Source organism: Pseudoliparis swirei, chromosome 16, assembly GCF_029220125.1.
Source record: "Pseudoliparis swirei isolate HS2019 ecotype Mariana Trench chromosome 16, NWPU_hadal_v1, whole genome shotgun sequence".
Classification (NCBI taxonomy): Eukaryota; Metazoa; Chordata; class Actinopteri; order Perciformes; family Liparidae; genus Pseudoliparis; species Pseudoliparis swirei.
This window is the reverse complement of record NC_079403.1, coordinates 20,343,246-20,358,932: the sequence shown is the minus strand read 5'-3', so window position 1 is coordinate 20,358,932 and position 15,687 is coordinate 20,343,246. Positions and strand designations below refer to the sequence as shown.

The 15,687-nt window shown below is 39.3% G+C and overlaps 1 protein-coding gene across 2 annotated transcripts in view; it reads left to right on the top strand.

Moving 5' to 3' along the window:
- The window catches only part of grik2 (glutamate receptor, ionotropic, kainate 2), a 260,814-nt gene that overhangs the window by 228,728 nt on the left and 16,399 nt on the right, over window positions 1-15,687 (top strand). Inside the window, exons 15-16 of one of the 2 annotated variants that reach the window (XM_056434478.1) lie at window positions 10,174-10,424; window positions 10,704-10,731. In XM_056434478.1, the coding sequence (XP_056290453.1) occupies window positions 10,174-10,424; window positions 10,704-10,731 (279 nt within the window). The remainder of the gene's footprint in view (window positions 1-10,173; window positions 10,425-10,703; window positions 10,732-15,687) is intronic. The other variant, XM_056434479.1, reaches the window with a different exon arrangement.

Below are 15,687 nucleotides of genomic sequence, written 5' to 3'. Positions count from 1 at the left end.
CTGTTATAAATCTTTTTTTTTACTTGGTCTGAGGAAATATTCAAATTTTATGAGATAGGATTTTAGAGTTTTCTTAAGCTGTAAGCCATAATCAGCAATATTAAAAGAATAAAAGGCTTGCAATATTTCAGTTGATTTGTAATGAATCCAGAATGCATGACATTTTTGTTTTTTTAATTGCATTACAGAAAATAAAGAACTTTATCACAATATTCTAATTTTCTGAGACAGTCCTGTATATAGAGAGAGAGAGAGAGAGATATATATATATGCGCTGTTCTTTGTCTAAACATGAAAAACAAATGTTTCTATGTCTTACAAAGAGAGACGCTCTTGGTGGGATAAAAATACACATCTTCAGGGTGTAAGGCGCAGCACATTTGACATTTTTTTTTCTTTCTCTTCTTTGAGAGACAATGCATCCGGGATCGGTGCGCTATTACTGTGCTTTCATCTGGCAGATTACATCTACGCGTCTTCTTCAGGATTCACCATGGCCTGTCAGTCCGCTCCACACTCCTCCTTGAGTTGGAGAATCATGCGCCTCTTTAATGGGCACACATGCAACTCACAAATAAACGTATTCCGTTTAGTACTGTTGAGGATAACAGCACATTTCTCCATCTATCAGCCAACCAGACTCACTACATTTGATTGATTGTCGCTTACAGTATGCTTTGTCTGTGTTTACTGCACAGCATGCAGCATACTATTTACATTCACACATGAACTAAGTGTCCTGATTCAGTTTCTTTTTTTCTCATGTGATCGCATCTGATGATGGCTAATAAGTGTACAAATTAAAGGAATTTCCATCGTAACTAAAAGGACATCATTAGTGAAATTAGAGTCTGAGCAAAATAAAGAAACACGAATATTTGATTTGAACATCTACATTTGAATATGAGTTGGTCAAAACTGTGATTTGTATCACTAAAGCTTTAAATATATTGCATGAAGAAAAGTATAACATTTCAAGGCCCTAGAGTTACAGAGGAATTAGTCAACTGGATAAGATGAAAAAACCTTAACCCTGGAAACATATAGAACATCACAAAGCAATTCATATTTTGACAAAAATAATATAGATTAGATTCTCATACCTAAAAGACAGAATAGTCAATGACTCAAAACATACAAAGTCTGTGAAGTGGTTACCTACTAAAGCAGTTTACGTTAGTTTCGTAATAACGTACTCTATGTACAAACAAAATAAGCATTGGACTTTCCCCCAAGAGACGCGAGTTGTGTTCTCTGTGAATCCAAAAGTAAATGTGTGTTATGTTAGGTTGTTACACTAATGCTGCTTTCACACCAAAAACACACCAAAAACACGTTCACACCAAAAACACAATGGAAACAGTTATCATTTATCACCATGGAAGAGATAACCACTATTTCTGCTTTGTACGTGTTGTGGAAGTCCCACAAACGTCGGAACATCAAATACCCTTGTGTCTGGCTTCATAATATTATCTGTAGAGACTGTCAACTAATCCCGCATAGTTTCTGATTCAACAAAAGCAGAACATCAGTGATGACAGGTGAAGCATCTTACCGCTGATCGGCTTTCGCTCTCAATCCAGTGCCGATCTGTCCTCGAGTGGAGTGGCCTTGGAAACAACTGTATACCCTGGTGTATATTTGGATGGCTTTTCTCCCATCAACCTTTTGCCTTTATTTGTTACCTCTCTATTAGATATGTCCATGTGTCTTTGCATGTACCACATTCCTTCAAAGTAGCTGTAATTAATCCTCTCCTAAAGAAGCCCACTCTTGATCCAGAGTTGTTGGCTAACTACAGACGGATCTCTAACCTCCCCTTCCTCTCTAAGATCCTTGAGAAAGTGGTTGGAGATCAGTTGTGTGACTTTCTACATCACAATAGTTTATTTGAGGAGTTTCAGTCACAGAGACAGCACTGGTGAAAATGACACATTACCTCTTAATTGCATTGGATGAGGACTCATCTCTGTACTTGTTCTGTTAGACCTTAGTGCTGCATTCGACACAATTGATCATGACATCCTATTACAGAGACTGGATCAGTCGATTGGCCTTTCAGGTATCGCACTAAGTTGGTTTAAATCTTGATTTGTATTTGTAAACGATGAAGCTTCGATCACCACCAATATTGATCACGGAGTTCCACAAGGTGCTGTGCTTGGACCAATGTTATTTACCTTTTTTATTTATGCTTCCTTTGGGCAATATTATCAGGGAACACTCCATAAACTTTCATCAGATGATACTCAATTATATTTATCAATCAAACCAGAAGAGACCAACCAGCTCCCTAAACTTTAAGCAGATCTTAAAGACATAAAAACATAGATGACCTGCAACTTCTTGATGTTAAACTCAGACAAAACTGAAGTTATTGTACTCGGCTTGAACTCTGCATAAACACCTCAGAGATAAATTATCTGGTGATGTGGTTTCTGTAGATGGCATTGCCCTGGCATCAAACACCAATGTAAAGAATCTTGGCGGAACTTGTCCTTTAATTTCCACGTGAAGTAAATCAGGCACATCTTGTCTCAAAAAGATCCAGAAAAACTGCTTCACGCATGTGTTACTTCTAGACTACATTACTGCAACTCCTTACTATCAGGCTGCTCTAATAAATCTCTTAAGTCCCTTCAGGTAATCCAGAATGCCTTAGCTCGTTTACTCACAAAAACTAAGAAAGAAATCACATTACTCATTTTATGGAAACAGCTTCCACTTTCAGTCCAGGAGGCAGACAGTCACCACATTTAAGAGTATACTTAGTACTTCCCTCTTTAATAGTGCTTATAGTTAGGGCTGAATCAGGTGCCCTGGTCCAGCCCCTACATATGCTGCTATTGGCTTATCGTCTGTTAGGGGACATTTTAGGATACACTGCACCTATCGCCTCTTCTCTCTCCTTGTGGATGCATTTACATATCTCCATTGCAAATGACTAACTCTACTTCTTCGTTGGAGTCCTTGTGACTTTACGTCTCATAGGGTCCATTGGACCTGACTGTGTCTGAAGCTAGTCCAGGGTCCCTGCCCCTGGTTTCTGCATCCAGCCTCTGGTCTAGACCTGGTCTCCTTACCAATGGCCCTTCCTCTCTTTGTTTTCCTGGCCCTAGAGCTAGTTTATGCTGCCAGCGATCGGCTTGCCCAGGCCCCCTGCCCGGCCTGTCGCCGGGTCTACATAGCACTCGTACCCGATGCTTGACCCTGCGGTTGGTGAGTCCACAGGGTGGCTGCTCCATGTTGTTTCTTCGGGTTGAGTCTGACCAGGCCCCATAGGCAAAGGCCCGGCCACCAGACGCTCGCCGGTGATCTACCCTCCTGGGTCTGGCTCTGGGAGGGTACCCCGGGTTCCCTTGTCGGAGCGAGGTAGCTGAAGTCCGTGGGCTGCTATCGATGAGTTGTTTTTTTACCGCTCTTAGTCTGGGCTCTCCCCTAAGACCTATTTACCTTAGGAAACCCTACCAGGGGCTAATGCCCCGGACAACATCGCTCCCAAGATCACTGAGCCTCTCAAGCTCCCCCACCACGTTACGGTGACGATTCGCGGAGGAGGAACTATGACCCCTCTTCTGGATGTGCTTCAAAACTACTCAAGCAGGAAGGAAGCGTTAAAGAAAGTGTTACATTTTTTGGGAAATACATGGATTCACTTGGAGGAGACCCATAGGAAGACCCAGGACATGCTGGAGGGATTATATCTCCCAGCTGGCCTGGGAATGCCTCGGGATCCCCAAGAATGAGCTAGAAAGTATTACGGGTGAGAGGGAAACCTGGGTCGGCCTGCTGGGTCTGCTGCCGCCGTGACCCGACCCCGGCTTAAGCGGATGAAAATGGATGGATGAATTCAATGAACAAGAGGAGAAAAGAAGATTGATACCTGGCATGTCAGCATATTTAATATGATGTTACTATTCATGAAGTTCACTAATGAACATGTTATAATTTGTTTAATCTGTGCAAATACCAAAGTGTGAAAACGAGAAGTGATCCAGGTCTTTTTTTTACTGTGATGTTGCCAGGCAACCTAAAGAGACTTCAGGAAGTCTCTGCAGCAGGTGAACCAATAACAACAAATAAACAGATGAACGAAAAATACAATGAAGAAAATACAAGCAGAATGCAGCCACAGCTCATATGTTAGGTAACTTATCACAATAGCTACATCCTATTTATTCCAGTACTCCTTGCACTCGTTTCTTATCGTTGCTTTATTGTCTTCAGGTGACCATTGTTCTTGGAACTGTGTACATTGAGAGCCATTAGACAGTGGAGTCTGCGTAAGCACAGTTTGCCCATTAAGTTTATTCTAATTCTTCCAATTAGGACAACATATACAGTATTTAGCGAGGAATTTTTATTGTTTAGTTCTGCAAAACTCAGACCCTGACATAGAACAATAAATTCTTCCAAAACACACAAAAAATCACTCCCGCTTACATATCAAGGAACAAAATCTCTCTCTATATATATATAAAATATTAGATTATTAAAAGCGTAAACAAACAATTCAGCATCACCTCCACGATCGGTAACAAGTCGTATGGAAATGTTCCACATTGTAATAATGGGTGTAGCATATTCTGATACTTGTTTAATGATGACTTGATTGTAGGAGGAGGTCTGATTATGGAGGACTGTGTCAGTGAAGCACTCTGAATCAAATCCATTGAGAGCCAGGACATGAGGTCCTTCAGGACAGGAGTGATGTGGTTACGGGAATCACTCGCAGCCAAGTAGCAGGGTTTGGGATGTAGTGGAATTTATGAGAGATGGTGGATGATGAACCATAAAGAATGCTAGTGCAGTATTGAATTCTGGATGTGATGAAGGCATGTATCGGAGTTTTTTCAAAGGGGAAAAAGGACAAGGGACGTGCATTGATTTACTGTGTTAGCATGAAGAGCTGATACTGCCATCAGAATGAGATTTCTTCTGCGTCCTTACGGTCTGGAGACGAGACGAACATCAGTTATTTGTTCGTGAATATAAAGACCTGTCGTGTTTTTAGAGCTTTGATGTATCACAGCCGTAGCCAGCCTTGTAGTGCCATCTGGTTGTCTCTATGAACATGGTGGACGGTCTGATGGTGTGCTGTGTATTTCACAACTCTAATATAAAGCCCATTTACAAAGGAAACACCACTGCTTTATTTTCAAGGCATCAGAAGGCATCAGACCCATTACATGCTCATGTCAATGTGGGTTATGACACTTGTGCGACACAATGCTCACTTTGGTCCAGTCCACAATATCACAACTGAGCTCTATTTCTTTTAATAAGGCAAAGCTGGCCTAGTTTCAAGGTTTCTTTGTTGTATCGAGTGATTTAGTTGACACACATTGGCTTGTTCCACTGAAAGGAAGGTATCCATTGCAGAAGGCAATGAATGTGAGATTTGCCATCACCATGGTGATAGATGCTTTTTGAAGCATGCTGGTCAGCAGGCTCTGAACTAAATAGTCAGATGGCAGAAACCCTTGGGCTGAGATGAAGGCGAGGAGGGATGTTAAAGAGTGCGAACATAGCCTCATGACTACAGGCACGGCGCTGAGGGCCACAGCTCAGAGCTGCACTTCAGTGGTGGACAGTGGTAGCTGATCATTGTCACTGTTTATGGTCTTTTGGGTCCACTACATAATATACTGGCTCTGCATACTAACTACTAATCACGGAGATCGCTACCACTGGCGCTAGCCAATTGATAGTGTTTTTCTGATCTCGACTTGTTTCCCCGACTGAGCTCCAGAGAGGGTTCACCGTAAGTGTTTCCCATAATAGGTGTTATTAGTATTTTAAATAATTCAAGCTGCATCAACACCCTTTGCAGTGTGTGTTGGCGGTGCCGCAGGGAGTTTTGTTGTGTTTACAACAAGGCTGCACCCTTCAGGTTTAATCAGGGATTTCGACATTTGACTGGTTTTGATCAGCAGAGCAGGGGAAGGCCCTGGACTGCTTCACCTGAGGAAAAGGGGGGGGGGGGGGGGTTCAAGGCTCTCTTTGGGGATGTTAACTCATTAAACCAAGATAACAGCTCACAGTGAGAACACTAGCACAGATTAACCATGGCAACTGGTTTAATTAGACAGCTATAGAGGTAGTGTGAGTGCAGATAGGAGCCCCATAGATTTGTTTTAGGTGTATTAGTTGTTGTTAGGGGAAAATAAAATGTTAATGCTTAAATTAGCGTTTGTATTTGTTAAACAGATACAATGAAAAATACTGGAACACAGTAGATATTTACTGATAAAAAATTGGGTTTTGATAGAAACACACCCAACACAGCACAGGAGACTATTTGTAGAAATGAAGGTGCTTTCCAGAGGTAAGAAATAAGGATGGATGAGACTTTAAAACCACAGCACGGGATAAATAAAGCAGCTGCACATCTCCCACACTGATTCATAGTCGACAAATAAGTACTCTTAAAGGCGTTTTTAAAGCATTCTGTTAAAAGTAACAGTGTTCAAATATCACGGCCATGAAAATCAACCTTGCACTAACAAAAGCACAAAAAGAAAACATGTCATGATTTTAGATGCGAACATATACATTATTAAGAATTAAAATAAGTCAGTGACAAACAGCAGCCTCCTGGGTGTAAGTCCTGCTTTTTTGAGAACATCCTTGATATAATTGATCTTTGGAAGAGATGTTTTGTCATTTAAGACCCAAATTTATTACTTGTACTTCAATACAGTTTGATTGGAATAAATAAATGTGTTTTCTTCAATTTGAGGCCGTCTTGCCAAGTGAGCGTCTTCCACTTGATTTTCCTGAGATTTTGACATGATTCATTGAATAGTCAGAATTGTTTTAAAGGGCCAGTGCATAGCATTAAGGTGAATATATTGTCAGAAATATAATATAATAATGATAGGTATGATTTATTTCTGGGCTGCACTGTGCTCAATTTAATTGGAGACTCTAAATTTCCCGTAGGTGTGAATGTGAGCGTGAATGGTTGTCTGTCTCTATATGTGCCCAGTGACCTGGACACGGTGAACCCTGCCTTTACCCAATGTCAGCATGGATCGGCTCCAGCCTCCCCGCGGCCCTGAATAGGATAAACGGTTCGGATAATGGAATGGAATGTTTCCATTGGTTTATAATCACCTAAAAGTAACTCACTGTTGACTTTTCGTCTTAGCCGTTTATATCTACGTTCAGAACGCAGTCTGCTATGGCGCACCTTTTCTACAGTAGCCCAGAACAGACAACCCCAACACTGACTCTGGAGAGGGCCACTCTTGTTTTTTCTGTTGCTCACCTTATTTCTCTGACATGCTTGGCAAACTGGAGATATTTCAGCTGGTGGCAATCTGCAACCTCGCCCCTAGGTGCCGCCAAATCCTACACACTGGCCCTTTAAGGTGGTTTTTCGGATGGTTTCTTAAAGGGGACATATTATGAAAATTCCACTTTTTTAGTGCTTCTATACGTTAATTTGGGTATCTGGCATGTCTCCCAACACAAAAACGCTGGAAAAAAACAACTCACGCGGCTTCTTGTGGTTCCTCTATGTCAGAAACGATATGCTTGAGTGCGTCCAATGGGATCACCACCAACGTCTACGTAGATTTTGAAGCACGCCCATGTAGGGAGTCTGGCTACATGGCCTTGGACCGCCCCCCACCGCAACTTTGTAGGTAAAGTTTATTTGAAAGTTGTGTTCATATTACAGACATGAGTCATCAAATAAGTCATAAGTCATCAAATACAACGATTTAATAAGTCAACAAGGTTTAAACGCTAATTAATGGAGGTAAAAACGTTACCCCCGCCCCTGCTTGGTCACTTACTGTTGTCAGATTACACTTTAGTTTACAGATGGAACTTTACTCATGTAGCATTTATATCTTTATGGCGTTCCCGTTACTTGCATTTACACAAACACTTTCACAAACAGTAACTTATATGAACACACTGTATTTGCTACATACTCATACATGCACAAACTATTCACGTACTCGAATCTCTAGCACCACTATGCTCTCAAAACCGCGAACAAGACTGTGAGACCTTAGCCAATGTACAAACAAAAACAAATGTAGAAGTGACATTCAGAAACGTCCTGTTGAGCCCTAACTTCTCGAACTTGTTCGGGAGCCTCTTCTTGTTCAGGGTCTGACTCTGGTTCAAAACGATATGGTTGCACGACGCTATCTTCATCTGCAGTTGGCAGGCAGCAGCTAGGCGAGCGCATCTCATGGAGGAGGGGAGAGGGGGGAGGGGGGAGCTGGCTCATTAGCATTTAAAGGAACAGGCACTCAAAACAGGTAAATCTGTGGGGAGGTGTTTTTGACAGGGTAAAAAGGGTGCTGTTTGAAATGATTCTTGTGGTATTTTGACCAAAATATGTTCCAAACATTTCATTAAGACCCCAAGGAACCATATCAACTTGTGGAAAAATGGGCATAATATGGGTCCTTTAACAAATCCTCTTATTATGTTTAAAGAACTAAATTGTTATTAACATATACCCAAATGTCACAGTTGAATAAATGGGCCTGTACTTGTATAATGCATTTTTAGTCTTACGACCACTCAAAGCACTTTAACACTACCTGATATCATTCACCAATTCACCCCCCTTCATACACTGATGGGAGGAGCTAAAGGTCCACCTGCACATCAGCAGTAACTAACATTCACACACATTCACACACCGTAGGCTCAGCTACGGGAGCCATTTCGGATTAAGTGTCTTGGCCACGGACACATCGACATGGGCTAGCGGAGACGGGGATTGAACCACCGATCCTCTGATTGAAGGACGACCCTGCTCATCACTGAGCCACAGTCGCTCTAACACTGAAAATATGTAAATCATGTCTCCTCTGCTAAAAAATGAAGCTTTTTTTACACCAAATTAAGTCATATAGTATCATGTGTCTTACACAAATTGCACACATTAGGATGGGAGGAAAGGATAGGATGTTACTTTATTCATCCCCAGGGGAAAATTTAGTAAAGCAGCAGCCAACATGTTTACATATATACAATACAAAAACAAAAAAAATAGCAGGGCAGCAGATATTGCATTTACAGAATTTAATTAATAAAGGAAATGAAAATGTAAAGTAACAATTAAAGTGTATACAGTGTATCTAAAGTACAAAGTGAAAGCATTGCACGGTTTATTGATGTTCATTTGAGTAGGATCTGGCCAGAGGTGATTTATTGTACAGTTTTATTGCAGTTGGCGGGAATGTTCATTCAGGGGTGACTGTGGCTCAGTGGGAGAACGGGGTCGTCATTCAAACAGAGGATTAATGTCGATGTGTTCTTGGGCAAGATGCTTAACCCCTAGTTAAGTGTAGTGTTGCCTACAGTGTCTGAATGTTGTATGTTAATTTGTCCTGATGGGCAGGTGGAACATTGCATGGTATCCCCTTTCATCAGTGAATGTATGGGTGTGAATAGGTGGATAACATGTAGTGTTAAAGCACTTTGAGTGGTCGTTAGAATAGAAAAGCTATACAAATGCAGTCCATTGACCATTGACAACAACAACAAACAAACAAGTAAAGGAACGTTACACACAATATATCATACAGGCTGTAGTAAAGGTATTTGTACATGTTATATTCTGAGGCATTTTGTATGTGTTGCAACAATTGGTAATTCTAAATCAGTGTACATCAACAGTCCAGACGCAGGCTTTGATTTGCATCTATGGATAACAATTAAAACAGTCAAAAAGGAGAACTGATTTTTCAAAATTGTTTTGTTTTACTCTGGATAAAATATATTCAGTACTTGTATTTCTAAATACCAGAACTTAAAAGTTTACATAAAATAAACAAACATTTCTGGAGCGGAGTACATCAAAAAAATCCTGAATGTTCTCTTTCACAACAATCCGACTTTATATTAATCAGGGATTGATTTTTCGTCTGAACTCACCATCAAAGTGAGTGTTTTAGTTGATTTCTAGACGTCGCACAGTATTTTATCTATTTGATAAAGCAGCATTTTCTCTTGCTTTAATTACCTGTTTGGTTGAGCAGGCAGTTAGCTCCCTGAGGTTTAAGTAAATGAGATGAACAAACTTTGGCTGACCATCAAAGTCAAGATTCTGTAAATCTGTGCTGAGATAACACAAAGGCACTGCTTCAGTCGTATTGGTTGCTCCCGCTGACCTCAAGTCTTTTGGTCCTTCAGGCTCTCCGTACCGAGACAAGATCACTATTGCCATCCTGCAGCTTCAGGAGGAAGGAAAGCTGCACATGATGAAAGAGAGGTGGTGGAGAGGAAACGGCTGTCCAGAGGAGGAGAGTAAGGAGGCCAGTGCCCTCGGGGTGCAGAACATCGGAGGGATCTTCATTGTCCTGGCCGCCGGACTCGTCCTCTCCGTGTTCGTGGCCGTGGGAGAGTTCCTCTACAAGTCCAGACAGAATGCGCAACTTGAAAAGGTAAGAAATAACTCTGACTACCATCTCTGCTTTGTTATTTACAACAATGATAGCAACATTTCTACTTTCTATAGCCACATGTGCTGTGAAAGCCTCATGGCAAATACATACATCGATAAAAGCTAACGAAATGAAGCAAAATATGTGCTAATTATATGTTATGATATACGATTTAAGGAAATCATTTGTTTGCCAATTTGCGGAAACTCACACTATAATGACAGTGCTATATCATATGCAGTAAGATAAGGGTTGGTTTCTTTGCATTTATTCACTTAGGCCCAATGGCGACAACGAGATAAGAAACGTGAGGAATTCTGCTGTCACCATGGATCCAAGCTAGACTTTAACCACCATCTCAAATGACCTCAAGAAAAACTCCAGAAACCTTTTTTTTTTCTGTCGTAATCTAACATATCAAAACCCAAACTTCTTAACTGTTTTTTAATGTTTTTTTTTTTTCTTTCTTCTTGACACTCCTGAGGGAATGGGAACACAGAGAGCAGTTTAATAAAAAAGGTTTGGAGGGCTGGCTGTAATATACAGTGTGATCACAGGCACATGCTCTGCTACATCAACCATGCCGTCAACAGTCACAATCACAAACACACACCGCCCCACTGCTGCTGTCCATTTCCATTCTGTTTATAATCTAACTAATCTCACTGTTCATATCTGTGGCATTTAATTCTTACGTCGTCCTTTCTGGATTCGTGCAGCAACACAAAGCAAGATTATATTGTTTGACCAGTGCCTCCCAGCAAACATTGTGACGCTGACTATTTGCAGGAAATCGACTATTGAAGAAATACTGGCAGTGTTATTCTAATTACATAAATTCACAGTTTCCCTTTGTCCCATTCAAAAATCTGAACCGGTTAATAACTCTTTATACGAAGTATGTATCTTAATCCAGACTTCTTCAGATGGCAACAATATCTAAACTTCTTTACTTATTTAAACTCAGGTCTACTTCAGGCTTGATGCAGCTGTAACTGAATAAAAAGTATGTCCTGTGGGATTAATAATTACTTATATAACTTAATATGTGACATGTGACATTATAAATGTGTCAGTATTTATCACATTCAAAAGTGGAGCATTATTTGATGAAGGATACATTTACTCTTTTTGTATGACTTAATGTGTTTTTTATTTGCAGACCAAATAGCGGTAATGAATCATTGTATAGCCAGCGGTCAGCTAGTAGCTCGATGCTAACGCTAAAGCAGTAGATCATCCGTTACAATAATTGCATAAATTCTCCATTTAGATTGCTGCAAATTGACTATAAATAATCATCATGATGAGAAATAAAAACATATTATATGTTATTCAAACGTGACAGAAAGAAGCACAATAACAACATATTTAAATCCCCAAAGAATTTCACCCAATATTTAAAATATATTTTAATATTCAGATCGTTTTTTTCTTTTATTACAATTCAGTAATAATCAAACTATCAATTTCCACATAGACACATGCATATTATACACACATTGTACATATGATTAATTATATGTTGAACCAGTGTAAACAGGGTGTCACAGTCAGTCATTATACTGATACTACTACGGTCATTTTGTAAAACTAAATGAAAATTATTTAAAGATTTTAGAAAGCTGTTTTAAAATATTGTAAGATCACACTGTCAGAATTTGGTATTTAGACTTTTAAGGAGTAATTAAGGAATCCTATTGGAAAAAATATGCATTATACTGATTCTGGAAGAGTTCAGTCTCAGCTTCCTTTCATATTTAATTGTATTGATTGTACAGTGCTTTAGCTCCGCCCAGTGACCCTGTATTGACAAGTCAGACACTTCTGCGGTGTCATTCTATTAACTGAAAACACTCAGAACACTCACATATGTTAACAGGCACACGCATGAACGTACACATATGGTGTTGACACATGTGAGCACAGTGAATAAATGCATTGAAAGCACAGCAGTGAAGTAACAATACATCACACCGTAAAGGCCAAGGCCACCAGGGTTATGAGTGTTACTTTATCACTAAAATGTTTACCTGCTAGAATGTGTCGCTGATTTGCAGTCACACTGCCTCCTGGAGAGAATGAAATAACAACCACATAATATACAGCAAGGGGCCGTGAACACGCAAACATCTCGTAGAAGAAAAATGAATTTAAAGCAGCTTTTATACCGCCGCCTCTGCTGGTGTAAGTATTTCTCCGTGCACATGAAAGCAAGTGAAAAATCGTATATAGTATGAAGAAGATAATGTGTAGCTGACCAGATACAAAGGATTTGAAAAGGATGTGCAACAGTAAATATTTACCAATGAGCAAGTCTTAAAACAGAGACTTAAATTTTGTTTACTGGATTTATGAATCATGATATTTCTGCACCACAATTTAGATTATGAACAAAATTCTGACAAAGATTTTACATACATTTCAACATCTACTATTTGGTTTAATTTTTTTTAACGTGTTCAGTAAAGGAGCTAAAACAGCTATGTTTGGTTTGCGGCTAAAGGGATAATTATGTTTTTTTATTACTTTTTTAAAATAAACGTAGAAAAGTCTGAGTTATAATCTATGCTATTACAAAACTTGACAATACTAACTCTTAACAACAATAATACTATTTTTAAAACAATCATGTTGTTCCGGTAGGTGCAGGCGAATGTCTTAGCAATCAGAGTCCAAAATTCAAATACCTATTAATGATGTATTAATGGTCACAGAAATAATGCACTTTTTAGATTCAGATAGAATTTAAATTATTCATCAGGTTTAAAAACCTTATTCATGTGAATGCAGTGTGATTGTTCATTTATTTCAGAAAGTTCAATCTATTGGGCTTTGAATTCATGTAATACATTCATAGCCAGTTTCTCCTGTTTGAATATCTAACAATGTAATGAGCATGTACGGCAGGTTGTGATGCCGCATGTACAGTGTGAGCGTTAAACAACATTGAGTCTTGAACAAGTTTAATCATCTATTCAGAAAAAGGTAAATAAAGACAGACAGGATGAACGGACCCAACAGGCACCTTGCAGGCAGAAGCAACATTTTATTTTACATACTCAAGATTTGTCCATTCAAATGACAACACAAGTCCTTTTTTTAAAACCTTGTATAGACAACAAATCTCTTGCACTCTTGTTTCATGCACAAATGTCACTACTTACACATGTCGTGCACACACGATGCAGACAGGCTCCTGATTGGAGGCCATGACAGCGTGCCGTAATCGACACGCTGTCACTCGTTTGCTAGGGATTGCACACACGGTTCACTTAGTATACAAACAAAATATGATCACTTCACTAGATTTAAATAGCGTTTGACTCATGGTTTTGGTATATAAACCATGGTTAATATATAGTTATGGTTAGGCACATGGATGCTTGTGCACATGGATGCTGATTTGCACAAGTCCACATTGTTACTTTGTGTTTAGCGACATAAAAAGGAACCATACTTTGTGTGTTGTCTTCGAAGCGTGTTCTAATGAGTGCATGACGGAATCGCCCACTTTGAACATAATTCCAATTCCCAGACCTGTAGCTCGTTACAATGAGTGCCCAGTCAATATGAGCATCATTAATCAAAAAGAATGCTTGCCAAGTTTAGCAACTACAGTATGACAACAGCCAAAAAAATATCGTTGTCATATGAAAATAAAGACCCCACAGCTGGGTACAGTAATAAGTACATTAGCAAGTATTGAGGGCTTTAAAAACATAGAACCCCTGTTATTAAGTCATAGAATGATGACTGAAAATGATTCCTTAAATCTAGAACCAACTATGAACCTATCTGCGGCGTCAGGGGGAAACTCTGCGAATGCATTTAGATGTATGAAAAAATATATATATCATAAAGTAACTTTTGTAGACTGTTTTTGAAGAGTTTTAGTCTCAAAGAACCCTCAATAATAATGTTGCCTCATTACTGTCAGATATGACATTTAAAAAAAGACCAATACTTGAAAACCAATATGTGGGTGTAACATCAGCTTGAGTTATTTAGTCCAAATATTGATTCAAGAAAAATGAAGATCCCCTGTAATGTGTCGGTTGTGCTTACCACAGTCCAGTGCTAATTAGTATCATGCTAATGTGTGTAAATCCACCATGTATTTTGTTTCATTGCTCCAGGCTTCTCTTATAATTCAATACATCTTACTTTTAAAATATGGGGATGTTTTCCCACAAATGATGCTGAAAGTGTCAAGTTGAAAAATGCGGTGCTAAGCATCTCTTTGTTGAGTTTCACATGCTTGACAGTGCAGAACCTTCAATTTGCATTTTATAATTACTTCTGTAACATTAGAAAGGAGCAAAAATAACAGCAAGACATTTATATAAATGGATGAGCCATACACCCTCTTATACAATAGAGGCACTGCTAAAGGTTTATTAGACATGTCAATGTCATAAGTATGTGTTTTGTAGATTATTGCATTTACTTAACAGATTGTAATGCCACAAGATCAGAGCATTGTCAGAAGAAGATATACACTTGTTAAACATATTAATAAAAGTATGAAACATTTGATAACTTTACTAACTGTAGACCTCTGGAGGCTTTTCATTTTGATTAATCTACTAAGACTGAGACTTTCCTTTTCTTGTCGCATGTCTCTTCCTTTTATATTGTTTCAATACATTCCATCATCACTGCTCCATTCATGCCGACCTTTTCACTTCTATGGAGCTCTCGAAATGTTTGGGAAATATGCTTGTTTGCCTTCGGATCCATAGGACGATAATAAGAAAACAGTTCATTTGACGCATTTAGCCTAGTTTAGGACACAGACTAGAAATGGCTTTAAATGGATGGCTCCCATTTAAAGTGAAGACAACAAAATCAGCTTTCTACCAACTCGAAAGCAGCCTTAGGCACTATTTGGGCAAGATCCCAGGTGTATATTGGTAATACCATACAAGTAGAAAATGTAAGCAGCAGTATACTCGACAGCAATCAAGACCAAAGCATTCTCGCTGACATCAGCTCAGATACAACTAAATAAAATATTACAGCTTTAGAAGCTAAATCTATTCATATTTACAAATGGCTAGTAAAAAAAAAATCCACCTTGAGACCAAATGTTTAGCCACTGGTAAGCTTGTGCATGCTGGTGTGATAATGAGCAGGAGGAGAGCTATTTAACGTTAGCTGGTGAGATGCACGGTCCTGCTCGGATAAATAACGGAGCTAACTGCTAATGTCAACAGAGTTTGCATTGAAGTTGCAGTATGTTCAAGCTTTATTAAGTAAA